At 48.9% G+C, this 26,001-nt stretch overlaps 1 protein-coding gene across 2 annotated transcripts; it reads left to right on the plus strand.

Moving 5' to 3' along the window:
• The first annotated feature begins 730 nt into the window (after positions 1–730).
• Set (NAP domain-containing protein SET) lies at positions 731–21,217 on the plus strand. 2 transcript variants are annotated; one of them, XM_077684199.1, is made up of 6 exons: positions 731–1,107; positions 2,916–3,105; positions 3,816–3,994; positions 7,104–7,198; positions 7,751–7,845; positions 20,090–21,217. In XM_077684199.1, the coding sequence occupies exons 1-6, from the start codon at positions 838–840 to the stop codon at positions 20,125–20,127; spliced, it is 867 nt and encodes a 288-aa protein (XP_077540325.1). In that variant the 5' UTR covers positions 731–837; the 3' UTR covers positions 20,128–21,217. The 2 variants fall into 2 exon arrangements, with proteins under 2 accessions (XP_077540325.1, XP_077540326.1); XM_077684200.1 differs by having other exon boundaries at positions 732–1,107; positions 7,751–7,842.
• Positions 21,218–26,001: the final 4,784 nt, after the last annotated feature.

Genomic DNA, 26,001 nt, shown 5'->3' on the forward strand with positions numbered 1-26,001 from the left:
TGGTAGTGTTGCTTTCTTTTTCTTTTTTTCTCAGCGCATGCGTGGAAACAAACATGTCCGCCATGTCGCGTCAGATGGCGCTGGAATCGCTCGGCGTCGCGCCAAGGTTATTTTCTGTTTGTTTGTTAACGTGTATTGGAAATTTTGCGTTAACGTTAAATTTTTTAGGCAGAATGACAGAGAATGCCATCGCTTAGTGTGGAAAGTTTTGAGTGACGCACACGTGTTAGCGCATATCTGTTCGCATGAAATGGCATGGAACGAAGATGCCGCGGCTAGGATACGCGCACTACGTACCACAAAACACCATCACACAAAGCAGCTTCTGTTTACTAAGCGCAGTTTTCATATGTGCGCTTATTAAAATCATCAATTTTTCCCTTCCCGTAAAACATTAAAAACATTTAACGTTAGAAGTACACAGTAAACGCCTCTCGGCGTGAATTAGCTGCTACGCACAAATCAAGAAGCAATAAAAAATGGACAAACAAGCCACAAAGCAACAGCCATTATCTATCGACTGCTGCGCCGAAAAACTCGCTTGTACACATATGCAAACCGTAATGGAGTCGCAAAATCGCCGCGTGTTTTGTAACATCAGCGCTCGTAATATATTCTTTCCGGCGTCACTACGTTTTTTCTTGAGCCAATGGGAGCTCGCCTCCGTCTGGAGAAGGAACGAATCACCGCTCACGTCGCGCTCGGGGCCGATTTGACTTGGCGCATGCGCAGCGTGAGGCCAGTCTTCTCTACCGAGACTTCGCTTGCTGTAGAAGGGCTGCGTGGAGCCCAAGTTTTGCGTAATTTCTCGCAGTCTCGTGCGAACAGTTTCGGAAGATGTCCACCAGTGCACCGGCACCGAAAAAAGCCAAGAAGGCCGAAGGCTCAGCGGCGTCCGGCGATGGCGACGAGAGCAGGGATTACGACGCCGAAACGCAAAAGGCCCTGGAAGAAATCGACGCCTGTCAGAACGAGATAGACGCGCTCAACGAGAAGGCCAGCGAGGAGATCCTGAAGGTGGAACAGAAGTACAACAAGTTGAGGAAACCGTTCTTCGAGAAGAGGAATGATTTAATCAAAAAGATTCCCAACTTCTGGGTGACAGCCGTATCCTTTTCTGGTAAATGTGCTTTTGCCTGCGAGTTTTGTTCGGATGTTAAGCCTAATATGGTGCACCCGGCCGCGGCCTGCGCTAGCACATGCTTTGTTCGGTGCACGTTTTCGTTCGGTTAGCGTTGTTTTATGCTGTTTGACGCGTTGCTTTCCGCGGCAATGTGTGTTGAGACAATTACGTACGCATTACCTCTTAGTTGGTCTTGTGGTCAAGTTTTTACGTCCGCTTCGCTAGTAACTCGTGTTGCTCGCGTTCCCGCCAATGCCTGCCTGCGCCCGGCGCCGGCTTCGGGGCTCGAAAGGCCGCTAGAATAGCTCGGTGTCTGACAGTAAAACTTACAGCCGCTCGTTTTTCGCATCTTTGCGGTGTTCCCGAAGCATTCTTTCCGCGGTGAAACGGCCGCATTGTTTCGCGTGTAGGGTATTTCGTGGCCGAATCGTTTGTTTTCAGCTGTTAAGCCTAACCTGCCAGCGACGTCCATGTTTTTAGACGGGGGGTGCACGCTTTGGTGTGCTGGCAGGTCAGGTTCTTTTTGCGCACTTGCTTGCAGTAGTGCACGGCTGCTATCGTTCAACCGTCCGATGGCATGTAGAGGAGCTCCAGCACTGCATGTGAAGAATTTGTTGTGTACTAGCGGCTTGTATTGTACGAAAACGCAGCGGTGAACGGTGTTCGAGTCGAGATGCCGGGGGGTGGCCGGCGCTGCCGAGAAGAGCGGCTGCTGGCGCCTCTTGTGTGGCGTTCACCGGTGCCACCCTTCGAATTCAGCCAGCGTTTAGTGCTATTTTGTTGCGCGCTGCCGCCGATAGCGGGCCGTTCGTTCTTTTGCGGTATCGCGCCGGCGCCGGTCAGCGTTGTCTGCTAGAGGCCGCGGGTTGTCGCTCAAATTAGCGAACCGCGTTCCACGGCCCTCGTGCGCGTGCGCAGGTTTGTCCACGTTGGTTTTAGTTGCGGTGCCGGCGGCGTGTACCTCGTGCGCTCTTTAGTCTTTTGTAATGCTACTTGTGCGAATTTTCGTTGCTGTTGTGTGGCTACGCTTGTTGCGATTCTGATTGGTGTCGGTTGGTTTTTAATGTCTAATAATGCCGCGTTACTCGGCGCCCATCATGGGCGCCGGATTCCCCTACGCATTGTTGCCAGATGGCATGATCGAAGTTGCCTGGGTATGGCTTCGCTGTAGCGAACGTTTTTTTTTTAATATACTTGAACAGCTGCAGTGTTATGTCTCGCCCAGTGCCAATTAAGCTCCGCCAGTGATTAGATAACCTTAGTTGCCTTGTTTAAAAAGGATGTTCGCGAAGTGCTTGTGTTTTGCTAAAATAGCTCTGATGGCATAGCTTGACCAAAATGGCAATAAGTTGTACCGTTGACGGTACTACAAGTGCTCGTTGTAAGGTGTCCCCTTTCTTTGTAGTACCAGAATGGGGTAGTAACTCATTGTACATCACCAGCCTTCGAAGCCATTTTTGCCGTTCTCTGGCTCTTGAAGTTGAAGCCGTGGGTTAGTCGTGTCGTCTTGAATGCGCGTTCGATAAATTGGCCGTGTGGATTAAGTGCTTGCGATAACTTTGTGCTTGTTAATTAACTGTACCCTCACTCTTTACTAGCAGTTGAGCTGGTTATGTATGGAATGGCAGAGGCAACATACGTCTCATTGCTGACCTAATCTGTTTAGGTATTTAACAAATGCTCGAAAGCGTGTCCATGGTGGGAATTTCGCCCCGTGGCCCCTCATTGGGAGTCCTTCCTGCAGCATTTGTGCGGTCATTTCGGTATCCATCCTTGACGCAGCCGCGTGCAGTTTGTGAACCATCCGCAGATCTCTGCCATCTTGGACGAAGAGGAGGAAGAGAGCTTACACTTCCTCTCCAAGCTGGAAGTGGAGGAGTTCGAGGACATCAAGTCTGGCTACAGGATCAAGTTCTACTTCGATGACAACCCCTACTTCGAGAACGATGTGCTCATCAAGGAGTTCCACCTTGGATCCTCCGGTGAGTGCAATGCAGAGACGCTCTCGGGCACCCATTTGTGCTGCTGGCTGTTCGACTAAAAGAACTCTGTTGACGTTTTCCACTTCTCATACTCTTCTTTTGGCGGTTGTGGTCCACTGTGGGTTGTTAAGAGCTGTTTTTGGGGCATTCAGGTGGGTACATAGCGCTTCAGGAAGTGTTTTGGGGTGGGGGTCATTTGCACAACTAAAGCACTGTATTGAGCAAGTTGGCGTGGTCCTGGCTGACAAGATGCGTTGCTTCAAGTATCGTGGTCATGAAACAATTGCATTGTGTGCAAATGTGGGTGTGCTGTTCTTGTAACGTGGTGCAAGCATCGTCTTGTAACATCCCTGTCGCACCTTGGCTGGAACCCACAAAGCGGGAATTGTGCCAAATGAATCGCAGGGAACGTAGCAAAATCACTGTTGATGTGTTCCTTGTGGAGTATTAAACATGACTATTTTCATGCCTCTATGTTGGGAGGCCTTTGCAACCTGCACTCTGTGCCACGGCCAGCGCATGCCGTGGTCCTCTTTTTGGGTTGCATACAGCAGGGCAACCTCCCTCTTGGACTGTGCACCCTCCTGTGGGTGCGGTCCTCATGAGTGTTGCTACATTCACTCGCGGCTGTCTCCCCGTTGTGACGTCCCTGTCGCTGGGTGTGCCCGTGACGAGAGGGCCGTCCTCTCTCTTGCCCCCGTGCTCTGCAGGCGACCCGGCCTCGCAGTCGACGCCCATCAAATGGAAGGAGGACATGGACCTGACCAAGCGGCACAAGCAGCGGCAGTCGCAGATGAAGAGCAGTCGCAAGAGGGCGCACGAGCAGCCGCGCACCTTCTTCAACTGGTTCACCGACCACGGGGACGCCTCTGCCGATGACATTGCCGAGGTGAGGGGGAAAGCTTGCGTTTGCCGGTACCACTCTTGCGGGGTGAAATCATTCGCTCACCGCCGCTTAAGTTCCCTCCTTAGTTGCTGTGTTAGAGTGCAGCAATACATTTGTATTTATGTATTGCAACTTTGTGGCTGGAGCTTACCTTTTAAGTTTGGGGGGTGTGCGAGTGTCGTGTACCGTACAAAAGTCACTCCTGTGAGCTCCAGTGCAATCTTTAGCCAAACACGCTCCTTGCATTCAGCCATAAAGAGAAGGTATGTTGTGGAGAAGTGAATGCCATGCTGTACGGCCTGAATCAAATATCCGCAAAAACCTTTTGCGCCTTTAAAGCAAACCTAAACCTCCCAATAAGACGACTTTGCATCAAAATTGGTGTTAGGCACAGAATAACATCTGATTCCACTCTGCCACAAAATGAGACTACAGTTTCATTTCGTACTGTGGGATGCATCTGTTTGTGCCCACTGTTTGGTACACTTTGGGTTGTTTGAGCTTGCATGCGCAAATACAACAAATCATCATGGCTAGCTCCCAATGCTGCATGGGTGTTAACGTGCTAGTGGTACGAAAAGCTCTTTTCAAAACTGTAGTATGGTTAGTATATACAGGAAGGGGTATGTGAGTGCAATAGTGGGTACTTTGACTGGTATTGCAATACATACTATACACTTCTTTCTGTCGTGAGAGCAAAGAATCTCCTAAAGACCGTTTCCAAAGCTTAGCACTGGCACTTGGAAAAGGCCTAGCACATGCGGCCACTTGTGTAACGATGCTTGATAAGCTGAACAAATAAAGCAAAGTATATAACTAGGAGCAATTATTAACCAGCTGCAAAAGATCAGTCATGATGAGGCAGAATTCCCCGAAACCATTCGTCAAACAAATCGGATCAACTGCCCAACATTCCTTCAAGGCAGCTGCCACATCTTTTTTTCTGATTTTAGTCTGGTCATTGAAACAGCTGATGCGAAATAATCTGATGAGGGACAGCTGTGAAATCAAAACTTACGCCAGTTGGTCTGCACACGGCCACTGGCAGATTGCACACAATGGATGGGAACCAACCCCCCTACAAGAAGCATTTCTGACGTTTTTCACCGAACGGCACGGGAACGATGCATGCGTGGGAATAACTTCATTGAACCAGAGTTCTTTGACATACACACACACAAAAAAAAAAAAAAAGCTTACAAGGGCATACTCGACTCCGGGTGGACCACTTGGCGTATTCGATAGCTCTGTTCAATCTCACTGGAGTCGCGTTTACTGGCAGTGGCCTTGTTCTTGACGGTTGAACGGGCCGTCTGCGCCAGCAGACTCTTCAGCACAAAGGAGCATTCACATAAAGATGAAGTGAGCAGATGACAGCGTGGATGGGCAGAGCATACTCCCAACGCGTGGAGTGTCTGCGCGCGACGAAAAGCGCAAGAGGTTCGAGGGGTTGAGGGTAGTGGCAAAGATGAATGCCGACGGAAAGTGCCGTAGCGCGGCGGTAGCGTTGGCCACAAGAATTAGCTGCATAAGATGGCGTATACGTGCTGGATGAGAACGTATATATGCAGGAAAGGTGTAGCGCCCACATGTTCTAGTTCTGGTTTTCTTGAACACCTACTTTTTGCTGTCGCTTCCTGCGCCTTACCTTTCCGACGTAGCTCCCGATGTTGTTGCGGGCTTGCGTCACTTCTCATTTGGGTATCGCCGCTTGGCAGGCAGTTGACGATGCTTCTATCAGCGTTTCGCCAACTATTGTCTGACAAGTCAATTGCCCCTGGTGCGAAAGCCTTGTACCACAGTGTTACCGTACCGGAATAAGCACACGTATTGCGAGAAAACTGCTCAAGAGCATAAAAATATCAACAAACGAAGGTGTTGTGGCGATCTCGATACGCCCACTGCTCCGAGCAGATAGGCATGGTTGCTAGACTGTCCAGCTTTGTGCGCGCCAAAGCACAGTATTTTGCTGTATCCCCCTGCCAGAATCGCGAACGGAAATGAAGCCTCGAAAGTCTGCGGTCTGTTCGCGAGGGTCACAAATCGCTAATGTCGTATCATATGCATACCTGCCAGGTTTCCCAAATTATCCGGAAGGTTCCCGGATTTTTATGGTTTTGTACGATTGTATGGTCAAAACAAATCTCCCGAATACACACCCATGTTTAGCTAAATCTTTCTCCCAGTCAGCACATTGCGCTGGAACTACCTGACAACCCAATCACATCCTAAACCGCTGTACATCGTAATAGCTTATAAAGCATAGTTGGCAATGCGCGCAAGTTGAACTGGTCAGTACCACAGAAACATTGAATGCGAGAGGTATTTCAGCATGGTAAAACAAAATGGCCCCCAGTTCAGAGCATCAAGTTCTGGCACAATCCGAGCTCAGTCGGGTTCTTTTGGCGAAGTGTAGCAGGAACGAACATTGTTATGCTCGACAGTATTCCCAGGGCGTCTTGAAAAAGGCGGCGTCAGCCGCATCGAAGATTTAGCAGCTGACCACTGGTGTAGCTCGTTAGTAGTTTGGACAGCAGTTCAGCTCCTACTCTGTTGTAACTAAATTGGAAATGCATGTAAATGTAAAGTATTCCATTCTGTTGCTACTAATTTTTCTATCACCCCTCTCCCCGGGTCAGATCTCCCTAATGCCATCTCGGCGAACCTGGCAGGTATGCATATGGTACGCATTCCGTGGTCCGAATTGGTGATTCTGTCCGCCGTGTGAATCTGCCTTTAATGGGGGACTTGTCTTGGGGTCCGGGAAGACGAGTTTCCCAGTCCAACCCATGCAGTTCCAGACCTTAGCAGAAAAATTTAATAGCAAATCTTTCTTGCAAGTTGGGAGAGAAGGGTGCCGGCTGGGAGCAGGCCACTCGGAGGTGCAGCGTCTCGTGCGCTGTAATTGGCGATGGGGACGCTGCACATGGGTGAGGGGCCTGCGCGCTCACTCATACTTGCTGCCAAGGTGCTGTCGCCACGCAGCAAGCATGGGGACCACATCTTCCCGCTGTGCTTCTACAAATCTCCGGGCATTTTGGCGACTAAAAGTGGAGTGTGGGCATTGTTGACGCGAGCGAGATGGGCCCGCACTGATTGCTCTGTGCTGCAGGTGATCAAGGACGACATGTGGCCGAACCCCCTGCAGTACTTCCTTGTCCCGGACATTGAGGTGGAGAACGGGCTCGAGGGGGACGAGGACGAGAGGTGGGTGTCTGCTGGTGTGGTCGTCTCGCAAGCGCTAGTTGGATGCTGCTTGCTCATTCTCGAAACGGCGCACGAAGTAGACAGGACAGGGACACTGAGAGAAGTGCTGTGACTTGCTTTTGCAGTGCTTGGTGTGGCTTTCTTAATCTTGTCTGGTTTCAGTTCATGAGCCCGTTTAATAAAGTCCTGCTTGCGCACTCTTTTTTTTTTTTTTTTTGTAATGGTCAACAGCGGTATCATCACTAATCATGCAAAACTAGCCAAAGCCTGCAAATTGCTTGTTCCAGATGAGCTATTCATTTGTGGGAAATTGATGGCTGCTGTGGCACGATCCAGTGCCAATGGGAAAGTCAATGCAATACTAAGTCAGGTCAATACTAAGACATGGAGGATAGAAGTGGTGGGTAAGGCTTCAGGCGAGGCAGAGCGAGGTTGGAATTACAAAAGCTGTATTACAAGAGCCCGGGGCAGCATTGTCTGCACTGAGCAGGGGTGCAGCTAGTTGTGCAATTATGTTGGTGTGCTGTCTCACCTCCCCCTTCTTGCCTGCAGTGACGAGGAGGAAGGTGGGGACGCGGTAGTGGTGGTGGAAGAGGAGGGTGACGGGGACGAGGATGACGAAGACGACGACGGAGAGGATGACGGTGGTGAGCAGACTTCTTGCTGAATGCGCTGTGCGCCTTCTCGGTGGGCATGCAAGGAAGCAGTTCTGTTGCTTCCCAGCCTTATTAAAGTGCAGGGCACTCTAGGGGCTCGGCTTGTCGTAGCTCGTTTGCAGTCGCCATAATTTCGTGCATATAAGTCTCACCCCCCAAAAAAATGCAAGAAATTCAGGGCTAAAGTAGAGGTGCTTATTACATGCAAGGTATTTCCTTCAGTACAGCTCCTCGGCAATGTGCGTTGTGCCTGAAGCCCCTACAGCAGCAATAGCGACTAAGGCAGTCTTATTCTACTGGTGGTGCTCATTTTTCGCACACAGCTAAACAATCTGACAACTCGAACAAAGAATATTTTGGTGAGTCAGCTTGAGATTCCCACAAAGGACAAGTGCCGTTCCTGAGTAAAGCAGGTCAGTGCGAATACTCAAAAGCACCTCTCAATATGATGATGATAGGTATGAGTCGGAATTTTGAACGCATCAAAATTTGTCGCGCAAATCGCGTGTGGCCTGTTACAGGTACTACTGCACAGTGGTCTCTAGCCATGTATAACTAGGGTTGTTTGTTTTCGGGTTTTATATTTTTTCAAATTCGGGGGGTAAAAATCGGGCGGTATTTTTCAAACTGATATTCGGGGAAAAATCGGGTTTTTTGCGAAACCATTCCTTACTTCGGGTTTTTTCGGGTTAAATATACGGTTGTACTTATCAGAACTTACACTGAGCTTATCAAAACGTATCACGGGCTTTTTAAGTATAACACGTTAAATTTGGTGTTTCAAGCTGGTAATTGGGACAGACACCAGAGTATTATAGCAAATACAGTATACTACCCGAAATTTTGTGTTTGTTTGAAAATGAATCAGTGGTGTTTGAAAATGAATGAATCAGTAAACATTGACTCTTAGAAATTATACATTTTATTCTCGAAAATCTGGTCATCGATTTTTTACACGTCCTTGTTGACATACATTATCATCTGCATGCGCAACATGTCAGTGACCCTTTTTAGAAGTTCTTCGAAAAAGAGCAATACCACAATTTCCATAATTTTGCTGCTCCTGTCAAAACAGGATTTTGAGTGCAGTGGCTTCTTTCCCTGCTTTTGCGGCCATTCGAAAGGAGATATCACCAGCTGCGTGATGCGCGGGGGAGGAAGGACACCACGCACGGCTCTCAGCAGGGCCGACCGACGAGCGCGTCTAAGTCACCGTGACGGAGGCTGGCTGAAGAATAGCGATAATAATGCGGGTTGGAACCCACGCTGGTAAAAAAAACCTGTACACAAAACGTCTTCGTCGCTCAATCTCTCCCCCACCGACTGGTCACCCATCCCTTCCACGTGAAATTCTTGGAAGCAGGTGCACATACCCGAGACTAATCTGCAGTGGGCAAAGGGGCAGATTTCTTTGCTTTTCTTTCACCCTAAATTTGTTCACAATGTACTCGAAGCGTGGCCGGCCTCAAGCGTGTTTCCCACTTTCTTCTGCAAGCATTTTTTTAGGGGGGGGGGGGGGGGGGGGTGCATGTACGCCCTCACGGCGACCTGTCTAGAAAGCGTGGATAAAAACTGCAGCGCTACTCTCCAAGCAGCAGGGTGAAATGCACCCGTTTGTTTGTGAGCGGGGCGCCAGGAGAGAACGGCAGACCGTCAACTCACGATTGTGCAGATCGCTACAGGGAGGTTTATTCGGGGAGAAATCGGGTTTAACCCGATTCTCCTGAAACTTGTTCGGGGTGCAAGAATCGGGTAAAATCGGGTTTTACCCGAAAACGAACAACCCTATGTATAACTAATTCGGCTTGATAACTCGAACTTCCTAGCGCACGTCATCATGTTTGCCGTGGCCTATGGTGCAGTTTGTGTGCCAGATAAGCAAATTTGGTTGGCACCAACGCTGTACTGCTGATACAGTGTTTTTGTCTAGCAAGTCATTCACAAACTGGAAAAGCGGCGGGAGAGACTTGTTTTTCCGCTATGCTAGTTTGTCGAAGCCTTTCAATATTCATTATCATGTTGCCTTTTATCTGTACCAGAAAGGAGCTAAATACCTTGCAAATTGTTTTGCTTCATTTTTGGTATTGGGTGGAGTATACTCAGGCGATTTAATTGCATCAAACTTGTGGCGACATGTACGGTTGTTTCAAAATACCTAAAAAAAATCCCATTGCTTGATTCCAGGGATGCCAGGCTGGGCTATAAATAGCCAAATTAGGCTACTTGTTCTTCTGGTTGATGGGAAAATTTTTGATTGGCTTTCTGGCTATTGGGAGAGCAGATTGTGAAAGCTATTTTTAATGCATGTTCGAGCCTGCCAACTGGGAAGCATTTTCAGTGACTCCTTGGAAAAGTCTTCCCTTAGCAAGGACAAGAAGACCATTATTCTTCATCGCATGTTGGATGTTGGATTGCATGTAGGAAAAGCACCTTGAAATGTGTTCCATCCGATCTGACATCGTTCGACCATTTCCACGTCAATTACTGGGCGATACTGGTCAATTTTTGGTGGTGAGAAATGCTTTGGACACATCTAGTAGTTGCTCTAAGGTGCTCCAAAACTGGCATTTAGGTGCTCCAAATTGCTCCAAATCACCGTTCATCAGTGGCACCACTGCTTCAGGGTGTCTAGCGACCAGGAAAACAGGGAAAAGTCGGAATTTTCCACCACCCGGAGAAGCCAGGACATTGTCAGGGAATTTTTCTATCAAGTAGTACCAGTCAGGGAAAACCATTTCGGGGCCTGCCCACAGTTTCAGAATAGAGGAAACCAGTGTTGCGGGCCCCCAAGAAGTTGCCGAACGCAACGCGTGCGACGAAAGCGTGAACCGAATGAAACGTTTTCTGATTTTTCTGCAAGGGAAAATGCACGCACGCCTGAGGCGCGCTGGCACCGCTGCGAAAACCACTCGCACGGTGCGTGCCGAGCAGCAGGCACCAGCAACATGGCGGCTGCACCGGCCGCGGAGTAGTGTGGTAGCTCCGACAACTGCTTCTAACCGATCTTTAAAATGGTACTCAAGGCACAAACGCACTTGCTTGTGCAGGAAAGGAGCCACCGCAGGCACGGAATTGTCGACGCGGCCGTGAAAATACCGTGCACGAATCGCGTGCAGAAACTCGCCGTGCGGTTCACGCAGCTCGCAGCTGGTTGCACTTGCGCAGAGGGGCGATGTAGGTGGGGCCCAAATCGCACGCACAATGCACTTTTTTTCCAGTGAAATTTAGGTCAGCTATTTTTGGGAGCTAATCTTGAAAGAACTGCTTTCTTATGACATCAGGAGCCAGATTACCTAATCAAAAAGTAACATGACATGGTTTAGTGTCAACTGCTTCTGCTCGCGAAAATGCGCCGCGCACGTCACAGACGCTCTGACGCTGCCACGGAACCGCCTGCACGCTGCGTGCGGTGCTTCCGGCAGCGGAAACATGGCGACGGCTTCGACTGCGAAGTGGTGATGGGAGCTCGAGCGACCGCTTCTAAGCGCTCTCTAAAATGCCACACAAGGCACGCACGAAGTTGCTTGTGAGGTAAAGGAGCTTATAATGTGGGCGAAACCGGTACTATAAAACATCATCCGTGCCGCTAATGAAAGCGCCCATGCAAAATACCTGCCGGGGTGGTGAGCCTAAGCATCTGTGGCGGGGCCATCTGGCTGTCTCGAGAGCTTCGGAACTGCCGCCATGAGGCGTGGGGCTCTCCATTGGCGCAAGTCGGCAGGCTCCTCCCACTGCCTCTCGCGATGCGTGTCATTTTCTGAGCGAGGCAGAAGCTGCCGCGCCCGAATCGTGTGCAAAAACGCACCATGCGGTTCATGTTGCATGTCGAGCCAGAACAATAAAAAAAAAAAGCAAAAGGTGCTCGCCGAAGCACAACTTGAAGCTTCTATCTCGCAAGAAGAAATACTCTCTGAAGCCGTACCAGAGGGCAAGCAAACCGCAAACTGAAGTTTACGGCACTTGCAACAAATGTGTTTTGTATATGCTTTTTATATGCTTCACAGACCATTTCCACACAATGGCGCCTATAGTTATGAAATTTCGTTTAAAATGGTCATGGAAAACATGGAAAAGTCAGGGAAATTGAATGAGGCAATTTGCTAGACACCCTGCTGCTTTTACCTTTTTGCAATATAATAATTACATTCTGCATTTGGCTTCTCTTGGTGTTTCATTCAATAGACCATTCAAAGCACTTGTCAGTTATCTTTAATTGGGCGGATGGATGAGCCTGTCTTAATGCTGACAGCCGCGTCGCGTCTGTGGGCCTGATGTTGCGCTGTTTTGCGATGGACCATCAAGGCATGAAAGGCGATTCCCGTTAAAATGGTTCGCAAGAGCATTAAGAATGCTCCGCTACAAACAGGATGGACAGGACTGAAGGTGGTATTGTCTTACAGTGATGACTGCGGTCCAAGCAATGCAGTGAAAGTGCGGGATTGTGGCTTAGGCCGTGCAGAAAATGTATTCTATGAGCACAGTATAGGTAATTTTTTGCGTCAACAAATGTGCCATGTTGCTTAGCCTTCCCTGTACAAAATGTGCGGGCAGTACACAGGGATATTCATGTATTTATTTTTATTCGTGGACTGAAAGTGGGGGGGTGCGGGTTATAGGCAGTTTACAGCGAGCAGTTAGGCCCGCCTTACTTAGCCAGATGATGCGAGTGCTGCACTTGCTTCTACTGGCCTTTTCTAGTTTCGGTTTCACCAGACTCCCATTGTCCGTTCTTAGTCTGCCATTAGCATAATAGCCAGGAAAGTGGGAATAATTTAATATTGTGGACAATTGGAGCTCAACTTGGTTGTCACAAAACGGAGCAGAACGTTCACGGAATCTTTTGAATGTGCGCTCTGGTGATTCTGACCCAAATGTAACAGCAGCTCTTTTTCGAGAAACCGTTTGTCTGCAAAGCTTCCATTCTGTTACTGACTGTGTAAAAGCGGTGTGTGACCATTTCTGTCTCGGGCTGATGCAAAGGGTCAGTGCCTTGAAGGGATTACGGGACCGTGGAGACATCATGCAAGAGAAGGGGCCATTCATGTTGCACTGCAACCACATGAATCTGTGTGCAGTGTGTAGGTATATAGACTCCGTGTTGGTGTGCGCAGTTGAGCAGGAGCTAGGCATTGGACTGTGCATTGTTCGCCTGTCAGTGGTAGTGGGTACTGTTCTGTAAGCTGCGAGTGTTAAGCTTCACTTTCTTTTGTACAAATTGCTGGGCATGTTCTGGTTGGTCTTCTCGGTCATTCTAGGAATGCCCGAGTAAATTCGCGGGCAGTGGCGTGTGCCGCCTCATTGCCTGGTAGGTTGGCATGGCCTGGAGTCCACACTATGTGGAGGGGGGGGGGGGGGGGCAGCAGCTAGAGTTCCTCTATATAGCTCCCGCAGGGAGAGTTGTGCGATTGTCCGCCATCTTGTTATCCGTATTGCTGCGGGAAACCCGCCCGTCGCGCGTGTAGGAGCCGCCCTTCCGACGGCGGCCAACGCGCGGTGGGGGTGCTTCGGTTGGCGGCGCCTTACGGTGGCTACGCTGGATTCCTGCGACATCGCTCGCGCTGCTGCTGCGGCTGTTCCTGGGCGGGGTGCCGCTCGCGTCGGCGGCTGCGGCGCAGTCGTAGAGGGGGCTCCCTGCACGGTGTGGATAACCGGAGAGACGTCATCACGGCGGCGCGTGGAAAAGGGTCGCGCAACTCTTAGCTCCCTGCGGGAGCTATATAGAGGAACTCTAGGGGCAGCTTCTTCTGTATGTGTCGTATCATGTTTAGGTCTTGAGGAAGATGCATTCTCTTTTATAGGGGTGGTATGCTTCCTGGAAGTCTGATGATGTGATCTGTGGTGGCTGTGATTGCAGCTAGAGCTATGGATGTTTCTTCTGCTGTCGTTGAGGTGGTAGTGGTTAATGTGGCAGACGTCAGGAGGGTTTCTTGGGTGTTGAGGGCTATCGGGGTGTGAGTGTGGCAGTTATGGTATGCAGCTGCGTCGGTGTGTCTGGTGTCTAGGTTCTTTGAATAGTGTCTCTGGAGATAGCAAATTCGTGCTGCTTGTCAGCCTTCTTGTAAACAGGGTGTGGCAGCTTCTTCAGTGTTGCCACGGATGTCTGGAGGAAGACGAGTGGGTGCTTCTGTCTGTTTAGATGTGGTGGCCAAGTCTGGCAAGATAAGCGCGGCCTGTAGGGGGTTGAGACGTTCGAGTGATTTGGTTAGCTTGTTGGGCTTCTAGGATTTCTGACAGGCCAAGCTTGAGGAAGTGCTCAGTCGGTGTGAAGGCGAGTCTGGTGCTATTTTATGTCTTGCGGACCAGGGCATTGAGTTTGGAGTGCTCTTTGGTTTCAACTTAAGGGGGGACGCGGGTCTTAGAATGGTCAAAAATGGCCAAAATATCGATTTTGAGAAAATCCAATTTTTGGAATTATTGTACCTTCAAGCACCTGCCTTCGAAATATCAACGCGAAATTCCATCGGGAAATACTCTAAAATCATGTTTTGAAACGCCTCGAGGGCCACGAAATGCCCCGAATTGGGCAAAAGTTGCTTCAAATTCCCGCGCGCCCCGCGGGCGAAGCAGCCGACCGATCGCCGCCATCTTGGTCTTGTTTTGAAGCTTGTTTCTTTGTGCGCATTTTGCGATATCTCAAAATGGCGTCGCTTGAGTAGAACGACCGCCCTTGCCAGTTTTCCGAAGGCACCTTCTCGGCCGCCGATTGGCTAGAGCGGGCGCGCGCGGTTTGAGTTCGGCGTACGACCCCTCCCATTGGTCGGCGCGACTGCTGTCATGGCGGTCGCCATCATGGCGTCTGCTACGCTCGTCTGACGGAGTCCGCTCTTCTGGCGCAGCGCTCGCTCAGAGCAGTTTTTTTTTACAGTTTCCTCTAATTCTTCCATCGCGTACTTTCGTGAATGATGCCAGGAGACGTACGTTTGAAGAAGACGACCCGTCATGCACACGGGAAGCGAAAGCGTCGTCCGCCTATCCCAAGGTCGCGTGGTGCGACTTCGGGCCGCTCGACTCCGCCGGATGAGAATCGTTCGCCGCCTCGTATTGCCTCGCCTGCCCCATCGCCTGACCAACCACCTCCGGAATCCATACCTGGTCCAAGCACGTCCTGCCGGCTTGACACGAGGTATTACACGGCGGAGGAGATCGCCGCGCGTACGGAACAAGCGGACGAGGTCAAGCGCGGAATGGAGACCAAGTCAGCAACGCAGCGGAAATTCGACCTCCTTGAAGTGGATTTGGCGCACTCAGAGGAAGAAACCGGCACAGATTTTGTCTTAGTGGATTTTGCAATGCTGAAGGACCTTTTTGCGCACGTCAGGTGCGGCAAGTGCGGGCTGGCGGCGCCGGATTTGAGGAAGCCTGACCGGCAGTACGGCCTCGCCGTGAAGCTAGAGGTGACGTGCTCGGTTTGTGAACACCGTGTAGAACGTTTTTCCTCGCCAACGACCGAAGGATCTGGCAATATCACTCTTTTTGAAGTGAATATGAGGGCTTTGAAAAGTATTCAAAGCATCGGGAAGGGGGTGACTGCTCTGTCAGATTTTTGTGCTGGTATGAACTTGTCCCACAGAGGCCTGCACCACAAGACATTCATTCCAAGCGCACTTGAGGAAAGTGGTTCAGGTTTGCGAGGACACTGCAGCAGCCTCTGAAGCTTGTACTCGGACCTTGGTCAGCCGCCAAACAACGTAGATGTGATGTTTTATGGCACGTGGATGACAAGGGGATGGTTGTCACACATTGGAGTGGGCTGCATCATTGAAGTGTACACCGGCTTGGTGATTGATCATGTAGTCCTCTCTAACTTTTGCTTAGGTTGCGCCATCGGACCCAAAGCTTCAGATGAGGGCTACGAAGATTGGCTGGCAGACCATGAGTGTCAGCGAAACATTGACTTTGGTGCAGGACGCATGGAGGTAGAGGCAGCCCTGATAATGTTCAAGCGCTCACTCTCCAAGAATGGGCTGCGGTACACAACCGTGATGTCCGATGGAGATAGCCGCACCATGCACGGCTTGAAGGAAAAAGGCGTCTATGGGTTTATCCCCATAGGCCAAGAAAGTTTGCCTTTCGGCTACATTTATTTTCCCCAAAAGACCCTTTTGAGGCCAACAACATGATGCATTTGCGGAAAACACACTGCGCAGTGTCCCACCACTGTATCCTCTCAAACTTCCAGCATAAAAACCGCGAATGAAATAGCCTCACCAAAGAACAAAAAAAGGGGGGGCACCTAAAGCAAGTTTCACCCTCACACTTTTGCCGTGCACAATATTCTGGGTACCACAGTGCACTGTAATAGATGATGGCACTTCATGAAGGACTGTTGCAGTTTTCACGACGCCAGCAAGATGCCACCAGATTTCACAACGCTAACAAAATGCCAACCGATTCGAAGTCGATAAATTTTGCTAAATTCCTGATGGGGTCTGTTACTTGGCCTTTTGTATCTCCAGTTCTAGTTGGCATTTTTGGAATCCAAAGACAGATTTGAAAATGGGAAGAACATGTCTTTGTTACTGGGAAATTTTGAAGCTACACTACTGACGGTTCATCTCATAACACATGGCCAAACTTCAAATGCAGTTTTCTCAATTTCATATTTTTGGTCACTTCCCTCAGCCTTGCGCAGCTTTTTGGAAACTTCTTTTTGCTTCATAAGGTCAATCTTGGTACCATTTTTTTCAGTATAGCCTGAGGCAGCCGATGACATTCTTAGTTTTTCTGTTTAGGCTACGCATAAATAATGACTTGCAGTTATTTTGATGAGCCAAAATATCCAATACTGCCATTTTTTGTACTTGACATATTTTTTTAGGATGCCGTGACTTTAGAGAAAAACGAAGAATGTCATCGGGTATGGGAACTCTCTGGCTATCCATTCATGTAATTAAAAGCGACAAAATGCAATGCGAAAGTTCATTAAAGCTGCGTAAGAAATTACCTAATTGTGGTTTAGACTTTGTATGATAACTTTTGAACTAACAGCACCAGCTCAAATATAATTGCATATTTGAAATCTACAGAGAAAAGCACATCTGTGTGCAAATTTTCATAAGTTTCTACCCATAAATAAAAAAGTTAGTTTTAAGACCCTCGTCCCCCCTTAACATATGCTACACAGCTGGTCAGCATGTGTCTTGTTCATTTAAGGCCACGGTGGTGGGTGCAGATGTGTCGAATCAGATGTCAGCTGTGTACTCTTTCGGTGTAGTTGTGGTAAGTGCCGCACTCCCGATCCATCGGCGCGGCTCCCCTAGGATTTGGAGGACTTGTGGTACAGGAGCAGTGGAGATTGTTACGGATGGGTCCAGGGCAGATTTTAGAGGATTTATATTATATTCCAACAAACCCATCGGGGCGCGCATTGAGGATGTAATTGCCAGGCGCCGATGAAAGAGCACCCCTTTCGAATGACGGCCCCCACTGTTGCAAATGCTCCTTCAAGGTTTCCACTAGTATCGGAAAGCGCAACTGGAAAGCACTGGTCACTGTGAAGTCTCCGAAACGAGAGGGGGGGTACCTGCCGCGGTGGCTCAGTGGCTAAGGCGTTGCGCTGCTGAGCACGAGGTCGCGGGTTCGATTCCCAGTCGTGGCGGCCGCTTTTCAGATGGAGGCGAAAAGCAAAAACGCCCGTGTGTACAAGATTTCGGCGCACGTTAACGATACCCAGGTGGTCAAATTAATCCAGAGCCCTTCACTATGGCGCGCCTCATCGCCTGCGCTGCGTCGGCACGTTTAACCCTACAATCAATCAATGAAACGAGAGGGGTTCACTAAACTTCATGATTCCATGTCCCTCATGGTTCACAAGATCACTCTTGACCTGGATGGTGGTGTCAGTTTCATGAAACCATTACTTCGCATGTGCCCTAACACAGTGAAGCCTTTTTAAGGGGGGACGCGGCTTTCAACTTCGGAAAAATGACCAAAACATCGTTTTTTTGAAACCCGCATATTCGGCTTCTATGTTTCCTATTCTATGCGTCTGCAAAGTTTTTACGCTGAAAAGCGTCGCAAAGTGGCATAAAAAAATACTTTTGTCAGGCGCGGTGACAAACTATCAGCGCAAAAGGGCGAAAAAACGGCAATTTTCGGAGCGCTCTATCTCCGCAACGGTGCCACCGGGCGCGGCCATTTTGATATGGTTAGATCGGCCGAGCGATCGTCTTTCCGGTTCCGCTCGTCTCTTTTATCTTCGTTCATTCACAAACGCACAAACGGCAGAAAAGAAACGACGCACAAACGAAGCTAGAAATAGATGCTGAAGCGCTATTGGTCCTCCGGTCGGGGCACAGAACAGCGACCCTCCTCATTGGATGTCACGGGCGCAATGCAAGATGGCGGCCGCCTGAGCTGCGTAGCGAGCGGATTGAGTTCATTTTCGCCGCTTCGCTCGGCCGAGTTTCTGTTCAATCTGTGGTATTCAACACGCACGTTATCGCGATGGGAATGCCTGAAATCGCGAGCCAGATTACGGGAAGTTGTGTGGCTCGAAAGGAGGAGGTCATCGAACGCTTCGTGGTGCGCGTGACTCTACCGTCGCCAGACCCCGGAGGGTGACGCGGTGTGCGCGCTTGCGATAGCGGTTCGTGAAGTGAACTTTTAGTCGGGTTTGCGATGTTTACACGCTTGGTTATTGCTGTGTTTTGACTGTGGACTCGCTAGCCTTGATAAAGAAACGGTCGACGCGTCAAACGCTGCGGCGCGCACGGCATAGCCGACGCGCATTGGAGCATCACATGACAGGGAAACCGGTTACGATTGAACGCCAGTAGTTGTAATTAATGCCTGCGACGTTAGATTTAATCTTAAAAGCGACCTGACCAGCCATATCAGGTATAATCAAAGTTCGATATGTTGCGGTAAGCGTGCGCTGCGATGCGCGCGAGCCATATCGCCTTTCTTGCGCTACGTTTCCCGTGCACTTGTAATTTTCATGCAAACAGGTTTGAGTTAATAATATAGGAATAAAAATATGCTCTCTGCGTTAAAAATGTACGTTACTGTGGCAGAATTTTACAGTGATTTTTTTTAGGGAAATTATTGATACCATTGCTTAGGGCATACTGGCTGTGCTGCGAGAAATATTGGATGCCTTGAATGTCAAAAGTAGTAAAAAAATATGCTCTTGCATTGAAGTTGGGAGTTATGCAGAATACTCTACCAAGCTTCAAAGTAGCTCATTTTCATCCTTGTGGTATGCAAACTTTTGGCAATGAACAACTGCACGTATGAGTACTAAGTTGCTGTGCCAGGCAAGATAAAACATAAAAAAAGCCAAAAATGTTCAAATTTAAGTAAAAAAAATGCTTAACTTGTTGCCATGGTGACAACACTGCAAAAGGAGGTTGTCCAGTGCGATACAGCCAACCAGCTAACCTACTTTGCATTGAAAGCCCATTGAAACCCATCTTCCCCTCCGTTTGGTTTGCAAAGGGGGTATGTACTCTTCACGGAGGAGCTGAAAATGATGTTTTCTGGAAAGAGAAAGGCTGTAAAAGGCACTCCAATTTCAATGCAAGGCCTTCCAGAAGCCCCATGTTCAAAAGGACATGAAAGGCTGCAACCGTGGCGACTTTTGATAAGTGAAACCTATGTTGCAACTTCGGAAGCCGTTTTCTCAAAAGTTTTTTTTGCCACCTATGTCGCTTGTACCAGGGATTTCTTCGTGACCACTGGGTCTATTTTGATTCCGTTTCTTGCATTACATTCCTTGATGAACAGTTCAGGTCGTGACACTTTTGGTTTTCCAGATTTGTTTTTGTGACTTTTTTATTCAAATAGTCTTTCACAATCAACATGACTGTTGCACATTAACCTCTAAAAAAATGAAAACTAAAAAATATTGCTTTGTAAAAAAAAAATTCTAAAACTGTCACGACCTCGCCCATTCATTTGGGAATGCAAAGCACTTCGAACAAGTTTTCTATTGTGTTTTATAAGTCGCTCAAGCTCGGTACAAGCGGAACAGAAAGAAAATTTAATAAATAAAAAAGTTATCAAAATATTATCTTGAAATTTTGATGGTGTTATCACAGAAGCATTTCCAGTTGCTGTGCCAATTTTCATCAAAATCCACTCGGAAATAAAAAAGTTGATTTTGAAAGCCACGTCCCCCCTTAAACCCAAGAGGGACCCGTCTCTGTGTGTGCTCCAGATAGCAGCGAAAGTTGTGAAATGGTGCACGCAGCGCGAGTGCTGACTTTGCCCCTCTTTGTGACTTGTCTTGCAGGGGACCTGGAGGGGGAAGGCGGCGACGGGGACGACTGAGCACACGGGGGATGGCGCTGCGGGGACGGTTCATGGGGGGGGCAACGGGAGGGCCTGAGAGGACAGCTGTGCTGCTGCGTCTCCTGTTGTGGGGAGGCCTGCCGCCACCCTCCCTATCATTTGAGCGAGTCATTCATCTCTTTCACCCTGTGGGGGGGGAAGAAGGGGGCCATCCATGCTTGTGCAGCAGAGCAGACACACACACACCGCATTACACACACAAGTGAAACCTGCATGCATACCTTCTCCAACACCACCACACTTCTCTCTCGTGGAGTCCCCGAAGGTCTGCTCTTCTTTTTCTTTTTCTCCCTCCTCGACCACATGTGCATAGGATTCCATAACTGCTTTGTTTTTGTTTCTCACGTGTTGTCTCCTGGCGACGAGTTCTTGTCGGAATGTGGGGGAGGTTGTCAGTGGGGGGGAGTTGCCTGGGGAAGCTTTGCATTTGGTAGCAGTGACTGTGAAATATTCTGCCTGGTGTTTGTTTTTTGTTAACTGATGTGCACTTTCCGGCATTACTCATGAAGTTGTGAGCAGTTTATTCTTTTTTGTCTCAGCAGTAGCCTTTTTTTTTTTTTTCCAAAAAATTTTCTAGTATCTGCTACCAAACCGCGGCTAACAGAGCAGCAACAAGGGGCTTTGTATACGAGACGTACTTGCCGAGTCTCTTCTTTTCTCTCCGTTTTCTGTTCCGTTGTATTTCTTCTTTTCTCTCCGTTTTCTGTTCCGTTGTATTACAGAGTTACTATAACAGGCATTGTGGGGTCTGGTGTTTTGTTTGTGGTCCATTGGTTGGTCGAGACTGCCGTGTCTCCCTCCTGTGTGAGAAGAAAGCCGCCGGGCCCAGGGCTGTGCGTGGTGGTTCCATGTACTTTCCGTAACTGCGTCAGGCAGATGTTTGACAGTGCACACTCGTGTGTGTGCGAACACGCCGTGCGCATTTGTTTCTCCTTCTCTCTCTCTGTACCACAGTTCATTTTCATTTGTAAAAAATTTGAGAAACGACCTCCTTCTCTCACAGTGTGCATTTTTATATATTGGTGTAACGGTCATTAGTATAAAAATAAAAGCTCTCCATCCTCATTCATCCCCTGGCCTGCAATCCCTCCATGGGTACTCGAACTTTATGCAGTGCAGTGTTGGAAGGTGTTTTGAACATTGCAACAGAAGCTGGCTGTGGACCTTTGTCTAGTACCTTTGTATTGATTATAATTAGATTCTCTGTCAAGTGTGATTCTCAATGCTTGTTGTTTGAAATAAGCAGTTGCAACAGGAATCAGTTTTTGTTTCTGACCAATCTTACCCATGTGGGGGCAAATCAGTGCAGGTTGTGGGGGAAGTGAAGCATGATTATGTGTGGTTACTACATAAGAGTTGCAGTGTGCTGCTGGTTTGCTCATAGATTGCGTGCAGTTTCACAGGCGCCCATTACTGGCCCCCACATGATTAAATCGGCTATGCAGACAAAACAAGTTTGGTTCATTTGATAGATTGCCTTGTTAGAATCGTACTGACACCACTTCTAATGCACACTTCCTTTAAGTAAGCTATCAGGGTGTCTAGCGACCGGGAAAAGTCAGGGAATTTTTAGCCACCGGGAAAAGTCAGGGAATTGTCAGGGAATTTTTGAATCAAGTAGTACCAGTCAGGGAAAACCACATTGGGGCCTGCCCACACAGTTTAGAATAGGGGAAACCAGTCTAACGCAACGCGAATGCAAACCGAACGCAACACGTTCGCGCGCGACGAAAGCGTGAACCGCATGAAACGTTTTCTGGTTTTTCTGCTAGGGAAAACGCGCGCGTACGGCCGAGGCGCGCTGACGCCGCCGCAGAAGCCACCCGCACGGTGCGTGCCGAGTGGTAGGCGGTGGCAACATGGCGGCAGCACTGGCCGCGGAGTAGTGCGGTAGCTCCAACGGCCGCTTCTAACCGCTCTTTAAAATGCGACTCAAGGCACAAACGCACTTGCATGTGCAGGAAAGGAGCCACCGCAGGCACGAAATCGTCGACGCGGCCGTGAAAATACTGCGCACGAATCGCGTGCAGAAACTCGCCGTGCGGTTCACGCACCTGGCTTGGTTGCTGGATGCATTTGCGGCAGAGGGACGTCTAGGTGGGGCCCAAATCGCACGCAAAACGATTTTTTCCCAGCGAATTTTAAAGGGCAGCGTTTTTTGGGGGGCTAATCTTGAAAGAACTTCCTTATGACATCAGGAGCCAGAATTACATAATCAAAAAGGAACATGGTTTACGCGCGAACCCAGTGAATCGCATGGGGTGTTTTCTGCTCGCGAAAACGCGCCGCGCACGTCACAGGCGCGCTGACGCTGCCGCGGAACTACCCGCACGCTGCACGTGGTGCTGCCGGCGGCGGCAACATGGCGGCGGCTTCGACCGCGAAGTGGTGACGGGAGCTCGAGCGACCGCTTCTAAGCGCTCTCTAAAATGCCGCACAAGGCACGCACGAAGTTGCTTGTGAGGTAAATGAGCTTATAGTGTGGGCGAAAACGGTACAATAAATCATCATCCGCGCCGCTACTGAAAGGGCCCATGCAATACCTGCCGGGGTGGTAAGCCTTAACACGTCTGGCAGAGCCAGCCGGCTGCATCGAGAGCTTCGAAACTGCCGCCATGAGGCGCGCGGCTCCCCATTGGCGCAAGTCGTCAAGCTCCTCCCACTGCCGCGCGCGACGCGCGCGGCAGTGGGAGGAGCTGCACGCGCAACGCACCATGCGGTTCACGTTGCATGTCAAGCCAGGACAATCAAGAAAAAAAGCAAAAGGTGCTTGCTGAAGCGCAACTTGAAGTTTCTATCCCGCAAGATGAAATGAACTCTCTGAAGCCGTAACTGAAGGCAAGCAAACCTCAAACTGAAGAAACCTAATTTAATCAAAGTGCATTTTGAGAATTAGGGCACTTGCAACAAATGTGTTTTTCCGTATAATAGAATGTCTTTTCTCTACGCTTTTTATATGCTTCATGGACCGTTTCCACAAAATGGCGCGTGTTGTATTGGTCAGGGAATTTCAACTAAAATGGTCATGGAAAACCTGGAAAAGTCAGGGAAATTGACTTATGCAATTTGCTAGACACCCTGGCTATATAATTTGGAAAAAGGGGGAATGGCCATGTGACCCACTAGCTCATTTCCTGCAACAGAACCTATGTTATATATTCAGCTGTGCGATTGAAGTTTGCAAACACAAACTAGGCAGGGCTTATGAGCTTGCTGAAGGAGCTATTGGTGCCTAAATGTAATGCATACTCATTTTAAAGCAGCAAGAATAGTGGGGTAAACAGTGAAAGCTTCAAAATTACATGTAAACATAGAAGTACCGATGCACACTGCTGTTGGTACTGTGTGCACTGTGCTTGTTTTAGCTGCACAGCCTCGGATGACACTGGCCGATTGATGTAAGCGTTGCCGTGACCATATTTCTCGAGTGAACACCGTGTTTCATGAAACTATTTTCTACCTTGGCATAAAGTCAAAAACAAAGCAACGGTGGACAAAGGTCTGTGGCTGACTGGTAGCGCCATGTGAGAAAACTTGCATTAAGCAAGGCTGCAGATCCTAATGACGCACTGTAAGTTGGTTTGAATACTTGTCACCATGACTTCAAGGCAGCCGTCGCGAAACCCCTGTTGCGGATCGACTACCTCGTTGCGGTCTAGCTGCCAGGGAATGAAGCCGTGGGACCTCTGATCGAGTCTCTTTAATGGTGATGACTCAGTTACAATGAGAATGATAGTAGTGCACGCTCCGCTCGTGCGCACGGCCTCTTCTTCGTCGCCTGCTAGTCTCCAACATCCTCCGGGGCCTCAAGTGTGGTGGTATCCAGTTCTAGAAGACGTAGCTTCTGTACTGGCGTCTTGATGATATTGCCTCCTGGCAACCGCACTGAACAGGCTCGAGCCAATCAGTCGGTGCCTAGAATGTTGCCTGGGTACACTTCTTGAACCAGGGCTAGTGGCCAGAATAACTTGGGCTTCTTAGGAATGTCGACTAGTACAATGTCGCCGACCTTTAAATTTGTTGAGTGATTCGGCTGTTCTAGCCATGGAACCGCCTACCTTTTACCTCTACAGTTATCCCATCAAACCACGGGAAGCAAGCAGTAAAGCAGGTGACCACATACGCGATCGCGCACCAAAATAGGTTGTGACGAATTGTATCCACAGAGCAGTAACGACACCCCTGTCCCACTATATGCCAAATATGCGCTCCCTGCTTCAATACTTTGCAGAGCCCTCGGGACCCTTCACATAGTAGCAGGCTGCTTTAACACACCCCTGTACAATATCCTTCTAACAAGCTTTGCGATAAAACACTGACTAGCTTTGACCTCAAGTATTCGCGCCTGCTCGGGCTCAATAATAGCAGATGGGAAGCTTGTGTCCAAACACTTTCTCAGCAACATAGAAGATATTGCCCATACTTGACCACGCACACGCCACTTTCGTCACCCTAGAATCGCCTTTCTACTGCAGACGCCTTCCTCCAGGCACCAGTTCTACAGCAGACGTCCTCGTCGTCCCTCATGTCGCCACCACCCATCTAAAACAGCCTCGTATTCCCAGCAAGCATGACGATGGCCTGGCACTCAAGCTCTTCCCAAAAAGACTGAATTATCTGTCCTCTGGACCCCTGGCCACTCTTGTCCGGCTGTGAATGAAGTGGCCTACTCCACAGCCCATGCTCTCCACAACCGGGCACTCCCTTTTGCAAGGCTAGACGCTACCGGATGTCAGCAACACTTTGATGCCGCTCAATTCCACCCCATTCTTTCCCACTACACAAGCAGTAAACACATCCTCCTCTATCATCCCTTGCCTTGCATCAAGCCTGTCTAGCCACTTTCTGATCAACTATATGACACCATACTCTCGCACATCTCCCCATAACTGCCAATCCTGCGACTGTCTCTTACCACCCTTGAGAGATGGTACAGGCGTGTCCGGTCGACATCTTCAATTTTGGCGAAAAGTTCATAGCTCCTTGTACACATGGAGAAACATACCTGAATTTATTTTGTGGGAAGAAAATTCCCATCCCAAGGAAATTACCAAAGCCGCCTAGGGTCATTGGTGCGTTGAGCGGCTTGCGGAAGATTTGAAACCTTACCACTGTAACACAATCTACTGCAGCAATCGTCCTAGTTCTTTTTATGCAAGTACTCTCACACTTTCAAATAATGTAACGTATTCGTGTTTGGCGTGCAGAGCGATTTTTTAAATTTTCGAATTAGGTAAATTTATAAAAATTCGCCAAATGTGGGGCCTTTTTCCTCTCCATCTAGTAAGCTAGGTCAAATATCTTGGAGTTCTTCTTTTAAAGTGTGCCGATTTTATTTGATGTCAAGACGGTTCAATTTCAAAAAGCAGTCTACTGCAACTAGGTAAAGCATTTTGTGCACTTCGAAAGCCTATTAAAGAAAGGTCATTTTCGATTTTTTTTTTCAAACAAGTTAAAGCCAACGTTGCTCTCTGTCATCTACATCAAAAACGTGTTGCACCATTTTTGTTTTGCAGCTATAAAGCGCCAAATATGGCCTTGTTAGCAGTAGTGCGGTGACGTACCCCAGTAGTAGGTAAAAAGCTTGTGACCGCCATGTATGGAGAGAGTTACAAAAAGTTCATTAAAGAAATATGAGCATGCTTCGTTGAAATTAATTGTGAATAAAGTACCCAGCATTTAAAGGGTCCATGAAGAGAAAATACAACTTTAAAGAGTTAGGCTTCAGTACCTCACTCAGCTCCATTCCGGCCACGAAGGACGTTTTTTTAACCGATAAAAACGCAAATACTTAAAACTTTCAAATTTCGCGCGACAATGACGTGTTATCGGCGCGAGTGACGTCATATGGGC

This window comes from Haemaphysalis longicornis, unplaced genomic scaffold (assembly GCF_048455015.1).
Source record: "Haemaphysalis longicornis isolate Haplotype H1 unplaced genomic scaffold, Haemaphysalis longicornis Haplotype H1 scaffold_9, whole genome shotgun sequence".
NCBI lineage: Eukaryota > Metazoa > Arthropoda > Arachnida > Ixodida > Ixodidae > Haemaphysalis > Haemaphysalis longicornis.